Source organism: Chiloscyllium plagiosum, chromosome 21 (genome assembly GCF_004010195.1).
Source record: "Chiloscyllium plagiosum isolate BGI_BamShark_2017 chromosome 21, ASM401019v2, whole genome shotgun sequence".
Taxonomy (NCBI): Eukaryota; Metazoa; Chordata; class Chondrichthyes; order Orectolobiformes; family Hemiscylliidae; genus Chiloscyllium; species Chiloscyllium plagiosum.
In genome coordinates, this window is record NC_057730.1 from 46,259,305 (window position 1) to 46,279,179 (window position 19,875).

The following is a 19,875-nucleotide window of genomic DNA, read 5'->3' on the forward strand; positions in this document are numbered from 1 at the left end:
CCGGGTTCCTCCCATAGTCCAAAGAAACACAGGTTAGGTGGATTGGTCATGCTAAATTGCCTATAGTGATCAGAAATTTGCCGGCTAGGTTGATTAGTCATGGGAAATACAGTGTTACAGGGATGGGGTGGGTTTGGATAGGATGTTCTTTGGGTGGTTCAGTGTGAACTCGATGGGACAAATGGCCTACTTCCGCACTTTAGGGATTCTATCATTATACTTGATAGGAAGCTCTCCTTCCAAAATGGGCTGATTAGGAGCAATGTCACCTGTCGCCTATTATTACGAAATTAACTAGGGGTTCAACAGTTACTTTTGTGGTCATTTTGACCCTCCCGTCATGGGGAAAAAATATCCTCTCAACTCTCTTTTCTGCTGTCTATCTCCCAAGTAATTGGCTGATTGAATAAAACAGCATCTTCCTTCAGTTGTCAGTGACAGGCGCTCAGTCAGCCCAGACTTTATGACTGCATGATTGGACAGCACTTACTAAATAATTCTGACTGTGGTAATCATAATACTAACAATTTAACCAATTTAAAATAATTAGTTAGACATGTAATGTGGACTATTTACATTTGCTCACATTAACATATATTCATACAAAGGGACCCATTCTCTAAAAATGAAAGAAATATGTTCATGCCTTTTATTTTGCTCAATTATCTATAGCCTCCTGTTGCTTTCTTCACGACACTGGCTCAGATTTTTTTTATTCTTGTGTACGATGTTGATATCGCTAGCAAAGCCTACTTTTGTTGCTCCAGCCCGAGCTCCAGAGGGCAATTTAGAGTCACATTGTTTTGGGACTGGAGTCACAAATAGGCCAGCTCAAATAAAGACTGCAGATTTCCTTCTCTAAAGGCGAAAGTGGGTACTGCAGATGCTGGAGATTAGAGTCAAGATTAGAGTGATACTGGAAAAGCACATCAGGTCAGGTAACATCCGAGGAGCAGGAGATGATTCCTGGTGAAGGGCTCCTGCCCTTCAGTGATGCGATTAGCACAATCACAATTGTTCAGCAAGTGTTGCCCAATCATTCCATCGTATGCAAGAGCAGACATTTTATTTTGGGAGTTATAAGTGTGGTCTGTCTGAGTTTAGTCTCAAACAAGCGAAAGAAGATATTTATTTATTCAATCAGCCGACAATGGATGCTAGATAAGAGAAATGGGAGGTTAGGTTTTTTTGTTAATGCCAGGGACATCAAGAATGGATGTGAGAGAAATGGTTGAGCCCTGGATTACGTTTGTTACAATAGCTATAATGATGCCCTTTCTCCTAGCCTCTAATCATTCCATTTTGAAAGGAACATTTCTTGTATGGTGTATTGCAATTGTATTGCTTCCATCATTTTCCGACTGCCAATGGACAAGTGACGAATGATTTATTTGTGGAATGACAGCACTATTGCTCGAGCGAACATCGGGGGAGGTTCTTCAGCTTCAGGTACAGTATGTGATGCATCCTTATCGAAGGCAGTAACTTTGGAGTCTCACCACCAGTAGGTTCAGTTGAGTGATAACAGTGGCTTGGCTCTCCGCGGGCCCGAAGTCAGTGTTCGCTCCTGTGCGCCGTGCCCAGCCTTGGCGGAAGGTGGATGTTGCATCAGCTGCTGAGGAGACGGTGACGCGGTTTAATCCCTGAAAACCAACAAATGTCAACTTTCAGTAGAGTGTCACCAGATTAAACATAAATAACTCTGAACCGCGGCTATAGGAAGGATGTTGTGAAACTTGAAAGGGTTCACAAAAGATTTACAAAGATGTTGCCAGGATTAGAGGGTTTGTGCCACGGGGAGAGGCCGGATGGGTTGGGGCTATTTTCCCTGGAGCATCAGAGGCTGAGGGATGACCTTATATAGGTTTATAAAATCATGAGGGGCATGGATAGGGTGAACAGACAAGGGCTATTCCCTGGGGTGGGGGAGTCCAAAACTAGAAGGTATAGGTTTAAGATGAGAAGGAAAAGAATTTGATCCCTTTTAAGGGGCAACCTTTTCATGCAGAAGGTGGTGTGTGTATGGAATGAGCTGACAGAGGAAATGGTACAACATTTAAGAGGCACCTGGATTGGTACATGAATAGGAAGGGTTTAGAAGGACCAAATGCTAACAATTGGGACTAGATTATCTTAGGTTATCTAGTCGGCATGGGCCAGTTGGACTGAAGAGTGTTTCTGTGCGGCATGACTCTGTGACTCCAAGGCTCATTTACAGAGACAGAGAGAGAGAGAGAGAGAGACAGAGAAAAGGTAGAACTCAGTTGTTAATGATGCCTCATGACCCTACCCGCGCCCCCCGCAAAATTCCATCAATGAGGACCCAATAAGTACAGTTGCAATTTAGCGCTTTCTATGCTAAATGTCTGATGCATTAATTTTATCGGGTCACCCCTCCACCTTGAGGAAGAAAAGCAATCACAGAATTGTTACAGGAAGGAGGCCATTCTGCCCATGGAGTCTGCACTTGCTCTCTGAGTGAGTGTTATGACTTAGCACCATTCTCCTTCCTTTCTCTGTAAGTCTGCACATCATTTCTATTTAAATAATCATCCAATGCCTGCTTGAATGCCTCAAATGAACCTGGTTCCACCGCAATTCCAAACGATATGGTACATCATGCACCATGGGTTGTGTGAAATAAATTCCCACTTTGTATTTGTTTCTTTTGCAAATAACTTTAAACCAGACCTTCTCATTCCCAATCATATTATTAACCATCTCTCATAGTGTTCAGTCTTTCCGGGAAGTGTGCCCTTTCAGTTCTGCTTTCAGCCCTGAGTCTTTTTGACTCTTTTCTGATAAATTGTCTTCTCAACTCTGGGATAACAGTTAAATCCTATTGTGCTACTGAACAGCGTACATCCTCAGGGATGCTGCCAATGTCAACACACACTTGGAACTAGAACCAGTATAGTTCAAGGAATGCTGTCTCCCATCTATTTACGTCTGTAGTGTACTTGGCTTCTAAAGGTCTCGTTCACCAGTACAAGGACATTGTTACCTCTCTCTATAACGTCAGAGCGCTCTCTCTACAAGGAAACCATTTACTCAACATCCTCATTAGTTGTCAATGGTTACAACCCATAGACCTGGAATAATTATCCAGTGTTCAACAATTCCAATCTTATCCTGGAAATTTGAGAATTGGAAGTCAATTCCCTCGACTTCCAAATAATCTTGAACATCTTGACGTGATCAACTTCCTACACATTAAACTATATCAACTATATTGTTAAAAATCATACAACACCAGGTTATAGTCCAACAGATTTATTTGGAAGAACTAACTTTTGGAGCTCTGCTCATTCATCAGGTAGCTGTGGAGCAGGATCAGAAGACACAAAATTTATAGCAAAACATTGATATTGGAGGCAAAGTTGGGGTCATTAATACCAGCATGACCAGATGGGCTGAATAGTCAGTTTCTCCTCTGTATGTTCTATATAACCTACGATCGCGTCAAAAGAGTTTTTGATATATTTTACATTGCGTGTGGATACTGTCCATATTGAGAACTTATAACATTTAATTAGATACATGCTGATGAAATGTTATATTTCATAATATAAAGTCCAAGTCAAAAATGGAAAAAAAACCCCACAGAAATGGAGGAAAAAAGGGAGGGGAAAAGGAAAGGAATGGGCGGAGCACAGGAGTTCCGGCTGAAGCGATTCACTCTGCCGCCATCTTGGAGCCTGAATTCTAGAGCAATTTGTATTGTTTAAGATTCATGTGCCAATCAAAATATGGCTTGAATTACAGATACACAGATCTTCCAGCTTTTCTCAATACTTAATAGGCCAACAAGGTATAGAAATAGTCTTGAATTTATCAGCAATCCATCAAGATGACATTAATTTCAAATTTCTGGCAAAATTGTATTGACTAACACTATTCAAACACATCAAGTACAACATGATTTTGCAAACTCCTCAAACCAAATCATAGTATAAAATGATTAGAACAGAAACATAAAATGACACTATTTGGGTTAACATTTTCCTATGATGTTCCTTTATTTCTGAAAACTCTGTTAAAATAAATGCTGCACAAAAGAACTAACAATGGCCCACTAGTATCTCCAAGAACAGTTTCGAGACCTCTGTATACATGATAAGTCAAAAGATGTAGAAGCACTCAATAGGTTTGACAGTGTCTGCAGTGAGAAAATGAATGTTAACATTTCCAGAATCATTAGCAACATCTGCTGTCCAAAAACACACCAATAAAGTTAGGACTGTGCCAACAATCGAAAATTCAAGAATTCAGTATTGAATCCACATTTTCCCTTTTACATCTCCTCCAGGCCCATCTTTTCTTGCCCAATACCCCTGTTTGTCTTCCACCATTTTTGATTTGTCATTTAATTTAATATAATCTCTCGTGTCTTCTACTCAGCTTCTTCCTCTTGTCCTCTCCTACCCCATCTTTAAATGTGGGCTGTATATGGTGATACGTACTGAAACTGCCAAGGGCACGTTTCCCACCCGTGTGAATTTGCAATTCCTGACAGAATGTTATAGCTCACAACATGCTGCATACTCTGCTTTTTCCCAGCAAAAGTCTTTCCCCATCCGCATTACATTCACTTTGTATAATCCTCATTCACCTATATTCCACTATATCATAGTGTGGTATGAAGTAATTACTACTTGAAGTGAATCATAGAATCCCTACATTGTGGAAGCAGGTCATTTGGCCCATCGAGTCCACACGGACCCTCTGAAGAACATCCTACCCAGACCCAACCCTATCCCTGGAGCCCTGCATTTCCATGGCTAATCCACGTAAATCACACATCCCTAGACACAGTGGACAATTTAGAATAGAATCAGAGAATCACAGAATTCCTACAGTATGGAAACAGGCCATTTGGCCCAACAAGTCCACACCGATCCTCCAATGAATAACCCACCCAGAACTACTCCCCTACACTATTACTCTACATTTACCCCTGAATAATGCACCTGACCTACACATCCCTGAACACTGCAGGCAATTTAGCAGAGCCAATTCATCAAGCCTGCACATCTTTGGACTGTGGGAGGAAACCAAAGCAGGGCTGAGAAGTGGCAGATGGAGTTTAATTCAGATAAGTGAGAGATGCTGCATTTTGGGAAAGCAAATCTTAGCAGGACTTATACACTGAATGGTGAGGTCCTAAGGAGTGTTGCTGAACAAAAAGATCTTGGAGTGCAGGTTCATAGCTCCTTGAAAGTGGAGTCGCAGGTAGATAGGATAGTGAAGAAGACGTTTGGTATGCTTTCCTTTATTGGTCAGAGTATTGAGTACAGGAGTTGGGAGGTCATCTTGCGGCTGTACAGGTCATTGGTTAGGCCACTGTTGGAATATTGAGCGCAATTCTGGTCTCCTTCCTATCGGAAAGATGTTGTGAAATTTGAAACGGTTCAGAAAAGATTTACAAGGATGTTGCCAGGGTTGGAGGATTTGAGCTACAGGAAGAGGCTGAACAGACTGGGGCTGATTTCCCTGGAGCGTTGGAGGCTGAGCCTTATAGAGGTTTACAAAATTATGAGGGGCATGGATAGGATAAATAGTTCAGGGAGTCCAGAACTAGAGGGCATAGGTTTCGGGTGAGAGGGGAAAGATATAAAAGAGACCTAAGGGGCAACTTTTTCACACAGAGGGTGGTACATGTATGGAATGAGCTGTCAGAGGAAATGGTGGAGGCTGGTTTAATTGCAACATTTAAGAGGCATTTGGATGGGTATATGAATGGGAAGGGTTTGGAGGGAAATGGGCTGGGTGCTGGCTGGTGGGACTAGATTGAGTTGGGATATCTGGTCGGCATGGGTGGGTTGGACCAAAGGGTCTGTTTCCATGCTGTACATCTCTATGACCTTGACTCTATGACCTGAAGGAAACTCACGCAGACACAGGGAGAATATGCAAACTCCACACAGACAGTCACCCGGGGTGGGAAATTAACTCAGTTCCTGGTGCTGTGAGACAGCAGTGCTAACCACTGATCCATCGTGGTTAACTGACACCACAAGAAAAGTTCTGTCCATCAGAATATAAAGCACTGTTCCCACGATGAGCTGTTTGTTGCAATAGATGTTCTAGTGCTTAGTTCCATCTAACAGTAATGTATTCTTATTCATAACAGCCTGACATCTCACAAGAGAGTATCACATAACTGCATTGTTATGGAGCTATGAAGTACTATGCTATAAACCTATTTCATGGATGTAGGTTTGCTCGCTGAGCTGGAAGGTTCATTTTCAGACGTTTTGTCACCATATTAGGGAACATCTTCAGTGAACCTCCAAATAAAGCATTGCTGATGATTCCTGGTTTCTATTTATATGTTTGGGTTTCTTTGGATTGGTGATGTCATTTCCTGCAGTGGTGTCATTTCCTATGGTGATATCCTTTGCTGTTCTTTTTCTCAGGGGGTGGTAAATCATGTCTAAGTCAATGTGTTTGTTGATAGAGTTCCGGTTGGAATGCCATGCTTCTAGGAATTCTCCTGTGTGTCTCTGTTTTGCATGTCCTCGGATGGATGTGTTGTCCCAGTCGAAGTGGTGTCCTTCCTCATCTGTGTGTAAGGATATTAGTGAGAGAGGGTCATGTCGTTTTGTGGCTAGTTGATGTTCATGTATCCTGGTGGCTAGTTTTCTCCTGTTTGCCCAATGTAGTGTTTGTTACAGTCCTTGCACAGTATTTTGTAAATCATATTAGTTTTGCTTGTTGTCTATATGGGGTCTTTTAAGTACATTAGCTGCTGTTTTAGTGTGTTGGTGGGTTTGTGGGCTACTATGATGCCAAAGGGTCTGAGTAGTCTGGCAGTCATTTCTGAGATGTCTTTGATGTAGGGGAGAGTGGCTCGGGTTTCTGGACGTGTTTCGTCTGCTTGTTTGGGTTTGTTGCTGAGAAATCTGTGGACTGTGTTCATTGGGTAACCGTTCTTTTTGAATGCACTGTATAGGTGATTTTCCTCTCTCTGCGTAGTTCCTCTGTGCTGCAGTGTGTGGTGGCTCATTGGAAAATGTTCTGATGCAGCTTCATTTGTGGGTGTTGGAATGATTGCTTCTGTAGTTCAGTATTTGGTCTGTATGTATTGTTTTCCTGTAGATGCTGTTTTGAAGTTCCCCACTAGCTGTTTCTCCAGATTTCTGAAGTTTGTTGAGTAGGGCTGTGATTCGGTGTTGTCAGTGTTGTTACTTTGTGAATGTATGTCGAGGTTTTCTTGGAGGTCTAGTTTTTTCATTTTCTGTGTTTGTCACTGTCTAATATCTATGACTTGTTGTATGGGGCCGGCCATTCATGGTCTGTTGCATGAGTGAGTAAAGATTTTTGGTGCAAAATTTCCCAGTTGTATTTACAGAATCTGTTGTGGGCATCATTAATCATTTCTCCACGTCACTCTGTGGCCGTTTTGCTCTGCTATTTTTTTTAGCTAGTGGGGTGTTAAGGGGAGGTCTGTATGCCCACAACAGACTCCGTAAATACAACTGGGAAACTTTGCACCAAAGATTTTGACTTACTCATGCAACAGACCATGAATGGACAGACACAGTACAACAAGCCATAGATATTAGACAGTGACAAACACAGAAAATGAAAAAACTAGGCCTCCAAAAAAACCTAGACAAACATTCACAAAGTAACAACACTGACAACACAGAAGCATGGATAAAAAATGTATTTGACCGACCCTTAACGGACACTGAAAAAGCTATCTTAGTACGAGGATTAAATTACAGCTTCCAGGATGCGGACAAGAAAAAGTTCTTCGCAGCATTAGAAACAACACTGAAATACAACCAACTCACAGATGAAACCCAGCCAACTATCAGACAGGTGGTCGCACCAACATTAAGCAGTTAAAAGAAAGGAAACACACTCAATACACAAGAAAGGAAAGCACTAGAAAGACTAAAAGAAAACATTGTTATCCTACCTGCAGACAAAAGATGATTAACAGTCATTTTAAATCAAAGAGACTACATTGAAAAAGTGAACGCACTACTTGCGGATACCAATACTTACCAACAAGTGGTGAGAGACCCGACCCTACAACTATAGAACCGAATCACAGCCCTACTCAAAAAACTTCAGAAATCTGGAGAAATAAATATGACCGACTTCCAAAAATGAAACCAAATGGATCCAACACACCACGCTTCCACAGATTACCCAAAGTTCACAAACCAGGAGACCCCTCAGACCCATAGTCTCGCTACCTGGAAACCAACTTACAGATCGGCCAAGGAGCCACACCAAAGACTAAAACACTGAGTAGAAGACTCATGCCACTCCATCCACTCCACCCACGAATTCCGGAAGATCATCAAAGACACAAAGATGGAAGAGGGCGAATGAATGGTCTCCTTTGATGTAACAGCTCTGTTCACATCAATCAACATCAACCTGGCCAAGGAAACACTGACTACACTATTAGAAAATACTAAGACACATACACCAAACACCACCAACTTCATCAGCAAGGACAGTATCGTCAAGCTGGTGGACCTATGCCTTACCATCCACTTCACCTTCAACAACAAAACCTACAGACAAACCAATGGAACACCCATGGGATCTCTGATATCAGGGCTCTTAGCAGAGGCAGTAATGTGGAGACTCAAACCAAACAGTTCTGCCAACCATCCAACGCAATATATGTGTCCACTATGTGGATGATACCTTGTCATCACTAAATGAAACTAATTAGAGGAAACCATCAAGACCATCAATAATACCTTTACTGGCATACAATTCACTAAAGAGGAGGAAAACAACAACAAACTGCCATTCCTAGATGTCACAGTAGAATGAACAGCCAATGGGGAACTTCAAAACAGCGTCTACAGGAAAACAACACATATGGACCAAATACTGAACTACAGAAGCAATCATCCCAACACCCACAAATGAAGCTGCATCAGAACATTATTCCCAACGAGCCACCACACACTGCAGCACAGAGGAACTACACAGAGCAGAGGAAAATCACCTATACAGTGCATTCAAAAAGAACGGTTACCAAATGAACACAGATTTCTCAGCAACCAACCCAAACAAGCAGACGAAACACGTCCAGAAACCCGAGCCACTCTCCCCTACATCAAAGACATCTCAGAAATGACTGCCAGACTACTCAGACCCCTTGGCATCATGGTAGCCCACAAACCCACCAACACACTAAAACAGCAGCTAATGTACTTAAAAGACCCCATATAGACAACAAGCAAAACTAATGTCATTTACAAAATACTGTGCAAGGACTGTAACAAACACTACATTGGACAACCAGGCAGAAAACTAGCCTCCAGGATACATGAACATCAAATAGCCACAAAACGACATGACCCTCTCTCACTAATATCCTTACACACAGATGAGGAAGGACACCACTTCAACTGGGACAACACATCCATCCTAGAACAAGCAAAACAGAGACACACAGGAGAATTCCTTGAAGCATGGCATTCCAACCGGAACTCTATCAACAAACACATTGACTTAGACATGATTTACCACCCCTGAGAAAAAGAACAGCAAAGGACATCACCATAGGAAATGACATCACTGCAGGAAATGACATCACCAACCCAAAGAAATCCAAACATATAAATAGAAACCAGGAATCATCAGCAATGCTTCATCTGGAGGTTCACTGAAGATGTTTCCTAATATGGTGACAAAACGTCTGAAAATGAACCTTCCAGCTCAGCGAGCAAATCTACATCCCGAACCTCAACCTGAGCTACAAATCTTCTCAACACTCGCTAAAACCTAATTCATTTATCAAGACCACCCGATGTACTGATGGAAGACACTCTGTGGGCTTCTTTCCCCACATGGTATTTACACTGATACCAATAAGAAGGACTGGGGGCAATGAATCTACCCAAGGCATTCCAGATGTTTCCAGTGGATTTGATGACAACCTGAACCAAGCTGACAATGTTGTAATATATGCCATAATGCCATTTACAAGTTCGCTGATGACACCACTATAGTCGGTCAAATCTCAGATGGCGATGAAACAGACTACAGATGGGAGGTGGAAGATCTGGAAAAATGGTGCACTGAGAACAACCTAGCTCTCAATGCCGGCAAAACCAAGGAACTCATTATTGACTTTCGGCAGGATGTTACTCATTCCCCCAAGCATTTACAGCACAGAGGTGGAACGAGTGGAGAGTGTCAAGCTCCTGGGAGTGGTCATCCACGACAAGATTTCTTGGACTCTTCATGTGGATGCACTGGTTACAAAGGCCCAACAACATCTCTTCTTCCTCGGGCAGCTGAGGAAATTTGGTATGATGTTGAATACCCTTGCCCAATTTTATAGTTTTGCCATCGAGATCATTCTATCTGGATGTATCACTACCTGATATGGCAACTGTACCATTCAAGATCGGAGACAGTTACAGAGAGTGGTGAACCTGGCCCGGACAATCAAAAAGGCCAACCACCCATCTATATAATCCATCTACTAGGCCCGCTGTCAAGGAAAAGCCGCCAGCATACCCAAAGATCCAGGCGAAAGTGGGTACTGCAAATGCTGGAGATTAGAGTCAAGATTAGAGCAGTGTTGGAAAAGCACAGCAGATCAGGCAGCATCCAAGGAGCAGGAAAATCGACGTTTCACTCCAAGGAAGGGCTTTTGCCCGAAATGTCGATTTTCCTGCTCCTTGGATGCTGCCTGACCTGCTGTGTTTTTCCAGCACTACTCTAATCTTGACTCTCTTCTCAAAGATCCATCCCACCCTGGCAATGTTTTTCTACAACCTCTCATCAGGGAAAAGATTTAGAAGCCTGAACATATGCACCAGCCAGTTTTGAAACAGACAAAGCTTTTCACTGTGTCTCTGTACACATTACAATAAATTCAATTCAATTCAATTCAATGCTCAATACTTATTCCACCATATTATTACATTCCATTCTTAATCCTCAGAAAACTGTATCCATTCCACAATACTTTCTCTTTTCAATTTCTTACCATAAAAATAACTTATTCATGCCAATAGGAAACAAATGTCCTGCTATTTAATGGAATATTCTGTACAGCTGATGGTACAATAATTGATTAATCACCAATAACCAATTGAATTTGGCATCTGAATACTCTCAAGATACATTTAATAAAAACACTAAGATAACCTGAACTCCCCAGTCACATAGTCCAGTGATGGGAAAGTGGTGAATGCACAGCAAGCGGAAGGAGATACAGTCAAAGCTGTTCCATCTCTCTTTACTGGTTCTGATCCCCGACAGGAAATATTGGCATTATTTTTCCTCTGACTCTCCGCAGCTGGTGCCTAACCTGCTGAGGATTTCCAATATCGTCTGTTCGAGTTCGGATTGCCAGAATCCACAATAGTTTGCTTTCCTACACTAACAACTTCAAAAGGCACCACTTTATCACAAGATATGAACAACGAGATTACCAGGTAATTCCCCAATCGTAGAAGGAAACCTGCATTCAAAGGGAGACCAAGCTTTGTGTATTATAACTCCGGGTTTCCCAGTGAGTAAAATTCCTTGCTGAGACCCTGCAATGTTCAAACACTCTCTCTGGGGAAATGTTAAGTGACTGTACCTTTATGAATGTGCCGTCTTGTGCATTACACGTGATCTTTAAATTGGCAGGGTCCGTTCCACTCGAGTCTAACAAATCCTTCACCACTTCAGCATAAATCTCATACATGGATATCGAAAAAGACCACATCGCAGTGGCCTGTAACTTCTGCAGGTATGGTGCACCTAGGGTCCCAACACAGAAAGAAGAAGACGCATAAATTTAATCCAGATTTGCAGTGATTTATAGAAACGAGAGCTCTCTTTTTTAATTCAAAAGATTGGCAACTACTAATTTTAAATTACAAGTGGAGTGCCTCAAATCCAGATACCTGACAATTGGACTCCTTCAAAAACTGGACAGAAACTTTGACATACTCATTTATTAATTAAAATATTAAAATAATAATCTACCAGGACAATTTGGCTAGGTTCAACATTGGTGTGGCTTGGTTCCAGATTAGTTATTCTTCCTGCTCAATACTCCGAGCCACCCTTGACCCCACATGACCCAGGTTGACCCAAAACAGCCCAATGGAACAACTCAAAATCCCAAACCCTCCCAAGTTAGGGTCAACCTTGGTCCCAAGGATCTCAAATATGAGGTCCTGGTATTATGATGAAAGCTATACTTTTATGCCACAATACTAAAGGTCACATTAAGCTCAACTGGAGAAGAGATCCTTTTTATTCATCAGATATCAAGTTAGACAACTGGATTGTCAAGGCTTCACCCTTCCCTTCTTTGTCATCTCCTCGAACTGTACAATCTCCTCCATGTCCTCCAAGTCTGAATCTTGCATGTTCATCCTTTGTAATCACTCCATCACTGGCAACCAGTCTTCCAGCTCTCTAGGTCCTACATTTTAGGGAATTCTTCCCCTAAAATTATCTGCTGTTCAATTGCTCTTTCCTCTTTAAAGATGCTCCTTACTATTTCATTCATGAACAAAACCTTTGGTCATCTGTCCTGCAATCATCTGACGTAGCTCGGTGCCAAATTTTCCTTGACGTGGCTCATATGAAACCCCATGGACAGTTTGTGTAATCTTATTGAACAACAATAGAGTGATTACAACACAGAAGGAAGATATTTGATCTGTGCCATTTGTTAAAGCAACACTGTTGGTGTCAATCCCCTGCCTTTTCTTTGTAGTTTTGTTAATCATTTCTTTTCAGAAAATGATCCAATTATATTTGGAAGCCAGTCTTGACATCACCTCCACTGCAATCTCAGGCAGCTGCCTAGTGAGAATCCATCCACCTCTGCATTAAAAGGATTTTACAACTACCCCTCCACTGCCTCTGAGACAGAGAGTTCCAAAATTGCATAACACCCTAAGAGAAAAAAAAATCCTCATCTTTGTCCTAAAAGGGCAACGCCATTTTATAAAACAGTGTGCCCTGGTCTGGACTCACCTTCAAGAGAAAGAAAGTGATTTCTGTGTCTGCTTTGTCAAAACTATTCAGCATCTTATACACTGAATCAATTCACTCCTCACTGTTCTAAACTGCAATGGAAACAAGCCCAGACCATCTCATCTAAAATAATCATAAGACAACCTGCTCACCTGAGGGGCTGGGGCTGGGGCTGGGAGGAGGCCATGGTGGCTCAGTGGTTAGTACTGCTGCCTCTCAGAGCCAGGGACCCTGGCTCAATTCCAGCATTGGGCGAGTGTCGGTGTGGAGTTTGCACATTTTCCCTGTCTCTGCATGGGTTTCCCCTGGGTGCTCTGGTTTCCTCCCACAGCCCAAAGATGTGCAGCTCAGGTAGATTAGCCATTCTTAAATTGCTCTGTAGCGTCCAGGGGATGTGTAGGTTAGGTGGATTAGCCATGGGAAATGCAGGGTTACAGAGAAAGGGTGGGGTGTGAGTCTGGGTGGGACGCTCTTCAGAGCGTCAGTGTGAATTTGTTGACCTGTTTCCACACTGCAGGGATTCTATGATCCAGGTATCATTCTAATGAATTACCTCCATTGTATTTACTTTCTTCCTTAAATAAGAAGACCAAAATTGTACTCAGCATTTGTGATATGGCCTCAGCAATGACTAAAGCATAACATCCTTATCTTAAGGCTCAATTCGTTTTATAAGAAGGAATTCACCTTCTTAATTATATGCCTGTATACTAACATTTTGTGACTCATGAACTAAAACTCTTAGATCCCTCTGCAGTCAGAATTTCACAATTATTCTCTGTTTAATGAATGCTGTGTTTTTTATTCAACAATGATTAACCTACCAAAGATGTAATCAATTGTCAAAGGTATGATTGCTAATCGATCATTCTCTTCTCCAACCAATGTGTAGGACTTGCCAGAGTTGGTTTCACCAAATACAACAACACAGGCATTCATTCCTTCCATGAACACGCTGAGCAGGGGCTGCACGGTCCTGGTGAAAATGGCCTGAGTGGAAGCATTCTGGTCAAAGATCTCCTGAAATCTGAACAACAAGACACAGTAAAGTTCTGGACATCCAGAATGCCATTTCTTGCAGGAGGTGTGGGGGCCACGGGCTTCACAATGGAACATGAGGTTGGTAGGAAAGGAGAAGAGTCATGCTGCTGTTCCTTTAACAAGGCTATGTTGATCTTTCTTTTCCAAAAAGATCATATAAGACACAAACTCTGAAAAGCATACTTTGAACGGGTTTTAGGGCCAGTTTGATTATAGCTAACAGACACTGCCTCCAGAAAAAGGCTTTCAAGTTTAAAAAAATCTTGTAAAATGAAAGGGGAGTGGTCAGTTCTCCCAGCTCAGTTTTTCTCTGGTTTGATTTGATTTTGGTAGTCTGGCTGTCAACAGAAAGCCGTCAGATAGGTTTAAGGCTAATCCAAGAAACAGCGACATGGAAGAGAGTGTTCCAGGCTGGTACTCTCTCTCTCTGATATCTCTCCTGTCAGATGCTGAGTTTGATTTTATCTTTTGTGCCAATGGGGTGTTTAGGATTTGGAACAGCATCACTAAGTTGATAGTCTGTTGGGTTTACTGATAGATTACGTTAAGCTGTTCTCTTTTGATTGTGTTTCATTCAGTAATCTTGTAAATAAATTCTGTTTTGTTTAAATCTAAGTGTTTTGACAAGCTGCATCCCTCCTGGAATATCCACTTTACACCTGATTAAAACAACTAGCAAAGTTAGGGTCTGGGCTACCTTCTTGAAATATTGTGAGGGGGTCCATTGGGGGAGGCAATAAATTGGGACTAAAGGTCACTGCAGATGAATTGATTGGGAGCTGTAGTTCACAGACCCTTTGGCTATAATGCATTTGATGAATTGTGGACATTGTTCGAATAACGTGAACTTTCTACTGAATGGGTGGACCAGTTTTCTATAGCAATCTTCTCCAGCGTGATATTTTGTAGCAGTTCACGAGAGCGCAAGGCAGCAAAAGAATGCCATTGTGGCATGACAGCAGAACAGCCCATATTTAGCTTTTACTGTCAGTGTTCAAACTGCTTTAATAATGCATTCATTGCGAAAATGTAAATCAGAATCAAAATAGTTGGGAAATAGAGCAGTCAGACACACAGTAAGAGACCAAATAAACATCAGGGAATTTTACCTGAATTTCCACACATGTCATTTACTGTATCCATTGCTCCCAATGCGGTCTCCTCTACACTGGAGAGACTGAACACCTACTTGCAAAGCTCTTCAGAGAACACCTCTGGGACACCCGCACCAACCAACCCCGCCATGGTCGGACACTTCAACTCCCCCTCCCACTCCACCAAAGACATGCAGGTCCTGGGCCTCCTCCATTGCCACTCCCTTACCACCTGATGCCTGGAGGAAGAACGTCTCATCTTCCGCCTCAGGACCCTCCAACCATACAGCATCAATGTGGATTTCACCAGTTTCCTCATTTACCCTCCCCCCACCTTACCCCAGTTCCAACCTTCCAACTTGGCACCACCCTCATTATCTGTCCTACCTGTCCATCTTCCTTCCCACCTACCCGCTCCATCCTCCTCTCTGACCTATCACCATTACCCCCACCTCCGTCTACCTATCACACTCTCAGCTACCTTACCCCCAAACTCCACCCTTTCCCATTTCTCTCTCCATCTCCTCAGCTCACATCTTCATCCCTGATGAAGGGCTTTTGCCTGAAACGTCGATTCTCCTGCACCTCGGATGCTGCCTGACCTGCTGTGCTTTTTCAGCACCCCACTCTCGACTCTAATCTCCAGCATCTTCAGGCCTCACTTTTGCCTAGTTGATATTTTTGTCTGTTAACTGTAACCCCTTATGAACATAAGTGGATGTTAAATCGCATGCACACATATGGTCTCAATCAAGTGTTACGTCAGCAGACTTGGATGGCATGGTGGCTCAGTGGGTAGCACTACTGCCTCACAGTGGCAGGGACTCAGGTTCAATTACACCCTTTGGAGACTGTCTGTGTGACATTTCCATATTCACTCTGTGTCTGCATGGTTTTCCTCCTGGTGTTAAGGCTATAGGAGGAAACCGGAGCACCCAAAGGAAACCCACACAGATGATGGGAGGAAGTGCAAACACCGCACAGATGGTGACCAGAGGTTGGAATCAAACCCAGTCCCCTGGCACTATGAGGCAGTAGCGTGTGCCACCCATGGTAAAAACAATGACTGCAGATGCTGGAAACCAAATTCTGGATTAGTGGTGCTGGAAGAGCACAGCAGTTCAGGCAGCATCCGAGGAGCAGTAACCCATAATGACTGTCTCCTTGCTGAGAATCAGCATCCCTGATAAATACAACCTGGTATATTATCAATGTTACAACTTACTGTAGGAAATAGCACACTACATCTGGTAGCTTTAATAACTAATTTTAAAAACCTTGCATAGCAGTAAATCACACATATTTCCACCAGGAATTAAAATTAGCTGTGGGTACTATCATTAATGCTGTTAGGTGGTATTCTAATGAGAGAGGTACTGTTAAGTTATCTTTGTCAGTTAATGTCGCTTATTATGCCACCAATTGACATAATATAATATTTTGCCTACAAACTACTGAAACTAAGTTAAGCGGAAAAGAAATGCTGTTATTTCTTTGTCAGTACTTGAAATTTCTAATCTCCAAAATAAAACTTTTTTTAAAGTTGCATATGGTCACAACTGATTGTAAGGTTATTTGTTTTCGAGTGAAACATTACATTTAAGCTTGCCTATTCCCAAAGTTTGCCCATGAGCAAAATGGATTAAATGATAATGGATTAAATGGATTAATGATAAAAAGGACAGGAAATACAACACTGGAAGTAATGGTGCTTCTTGAAAGAGAGAAGGGTTGGTTTTGATTATTTAAAAAGAACTGAGGGGCAACATACAGAGGGCAGTTTATGTGGAATGAACTTCCAGAGGACATAGTGGATGTGGGGACAGTTATAGCATTTAAAAGTCATTTGGACAGGTGCATGAATAGGAAGGGTTTGGAAGGATATGAGTTAAATGCAGGCAGGTCAGACATGTTTAGTTTGGGAAACCTGGTTGGCATGGACACGTTGGACCGAAGGGTCTGTTTCTGTGCTGTATGACTCCATGACTCTATTTGAAGAGTCATACAACACAGAAACAGACCCTTTGGTCCAACCAGTCCAAGCCAACCATAACCCCAAACTAATCCAGGTGCTCTGGTTTCCTCCCACAGTCCAAAGATGTGCAGGTTAGGTGAATTGGCCATTCTAAATTGCCCATAGTGTTAGGTGCATTAGTCAGGAGTGAATGTAGGGGAATGGGTCTGGGTGGGTTTCTCTTCGGAGGGTCGATGTGGACTTGTTGGGCCAAAGGGCCTGTTTCCACACTGTAGGGAATCTAATCTAATCTAAACTAGTCCACCCTTTCCTGCTCTTTGCCCATTTCCCTCTAAACCCTTTCTGTTCGTGTACTCATCCAAATGTCTTTTAAAGGTTGTAATTGTATCCACATCCACCTCTGGAAGTTCATTCCACACTCAAACCACTCTCTGTGCAAACAAATTGCCCCTCTTGTCTTTTTTAAATCTTTCTCCTCTCACCTTAAAAATATGCTCCGCTCCCCGACTTCAAATTCCTCACCCCGGGGAAAAGACATCTGTCATTATCCTTATCTGCATCCCTCATCATTTTATCAGATCACTCTTTAACCTCCTATGCTCCAGTGAAAAAAGTCCCGACCTATCCAGCTTCTCGTTATAACTCAAACCTTCCATTCCTGGCAACATCCTTGTTCTGAACCCTTTCCTTCCTATAGCAGGGTGACCAGAACTGTAAATGTTGAGCCATGCTCCTAATTAATGCCGTATGTCAGCATTCTGCAATGTGCCAAATCCTACAGACAAATATTACATTTGTCCTTTGAATTATCCTTTGAGGCTTTTAATTATTTAAACTTTTCCTTTCAAAGACCTTACCGTGCCTCAATGGCCAAAACTTAATATTTTTTCTTTTGCTTTGAGTTGTAGAGATGCTTCAGGGTGCTTAGGAGACTTCAGGTCTGAGCGAGGAAGGAGATTGCTGAGGCTTTCCTGCCAAGTCACGTGGTGTGCCCAGGAATGTGCCCTTTCCTTGGCTTCAAGAGCTTACCTGCAGGAGGCTCCTCCACCTGAGGCTGTGTAGATGGTCTTCCCATCCTCTGAGATCTGTAGCCTGAGGCCCTGCTCTGGTCTCCGAGAGGGGCGTATTCGCGCCACTACATCGATGTTCATTCTCACAGCCAATGAGCATTTGAAGATTGGTGTCTGTGATGTTCTCGAACAGGTAACTGTGGAAATCAATGGTAGGAACACATGACTCCATCCATTGAGCATATCATCAACAACACAGAATGAGTATGTCTTCTCTGAAGTTGTTCTGCCATTCAATTAGAGTTTGGCTGATCCAAGCTCAGAATGTGTTTTCGGTGCAAAGCTACGGAGTGGTCCATGTTTTGGGTCCCAATGTGTAACTGGCCCATGCCTGTTTGCGTGGAGATAGGCAGCACATAGGCATGTATGTGGCTACCCTGCACTGAAAGATATTTTGCATCTGATTTCGCCGTAGAGATCCCAAACGTGGTTGTGAATGGGGAGATAAAAGGGAGGAACTTTAAAAAAATCAATTGTGATTGCCAGACAAAGGGAGATTTTTAGAAAGAAAAGCTCATAAGTGCCCAGAGTCTGGTAACTACGTCCAGGGATCACAGGTGAGGGGTTCAGGGGTGGCACTGTCACTGTCAATTTACATGTTATGAGTGCCCATCTAATGCCCTGGAGGTTGCCCTCCAAGCTCTCAGAGCTGGGCGAGGTGTTAATCAGAGACCTTTCAGTCTGAAGAGGCTACAGCAAGGGGTAGGTAAGGGAGAACATGCTTCAAAGATGGGTGGGCCTTCTCCCCCGCGCACCCCCCCCATACCCCCCAACACTTTAAAACTTACATGAGAGAGTCCATCTTTACTGTGTGTGTGTGAGTGTGAGTGTGAGTGTGTGTGAGAGTGAGAGAGAGAGAGAGAGAGAGAGAGAGAGAGAGAGAGAGAGAGAGAAAGAGAGATGCCTCCAGGTAGTCAGGGGAATCCTCTGGGCCAGGAAGCCATTGCCAAGAAGCTGCACCACGCCCCCCCACCCCCAACCCACTACAGAATGTCGCTGGAGAACAAGTGGCAAATTGCAGCTGGCCTCATTCAATTATTTTCAATAAGTTCTTAAGGAGCCAGTCCACAATGGTAAGGTAGCCCTGCCTTAGAGGACAGTGACACCATCTGCACAATACATCTCCTAGACTTGAGATCTCCAGCTTCTCAATGCACCACAGGACCATAAGATATGGGAGAAGAGTTAGGCCATTCTGCCCCTGAAGTTTGTTCTGCCATTCTATTATGGTTAATAGATTTCTCAACCCCATTCTCCTGCCTTCTCCCCATAACCCTTGGTCCCCTTCTGAATCAAGAACCTACCTAACTTTTTCTTAAATGCACTCAATGACTTGATCTCCCCAGCCCTCTGCGGCAATGATTTCCACAGATACACTACCCACTGGCTGAAGAAATTCCTCCTCCTTTCAATTCTAAAGGGTCGTCCCTTTACTCTGAGGCTGTGCACTCATGGTAAAAACAATGACTGCAGATGCTGGAAACCAGATTCTGGATTAGAGTGGTGCTGGAAGAGCACAGCAGTTCAGGCAGCATCCGAGGAGCAGCAAAATCGACGTTTCGGGCAAAAGCCCTTCATCAGGAATAAAGGCAGAGAGCCTGAAGCGTGGAGAGATAAGCTAGAGGAGGGTGGGGGTGGGGAGAGAGTGGCATAGAGTACAATAGGTCAGTGGGGAAGGAGATGAAGGTGATAGGTCAGGGAGGAGAGGGGGGAG

The 19,875-nt window shown here is 43.0% G+C and overlaps 1 protein-coding gene across 1 annotated transcript in view; it reads right to left on the reverse strand.

The window, feature by feature from the left end:
- Window positions 1–19,875, reverse strand: part of ccdc78 (coiled-coil domain containing 78) — a 78,477-nt gene that overhangs the window by 52,267 nt on the left and 6,335 nt on the right. The window contains exons 2-5 of the mRNA XM_043711977.1: window positions 18,121–18,298; window positions 13,806–14,008; window positions 11,585–11,748; window positions 1,500–1,643 (exon numbers count right to left, since the gene is read on the reverse strand). Of these exons, the coding sequence (XP_043567912.1) occupies window positions 1,500–1,643; window positions 11,585–11,748; window positions 13,806–14,008; window positions 18,121–18,242 (633 nt within the window). The 5' untranslated portion in view covers window positions 18,243–18,298. The remainder of the gene's footprint in view (window positions 1–1,499; window positions 1,644–11,584; window positions 11,749–13,805; window positions 14,009–18,120; window positions 18,299–19,875) is intronic.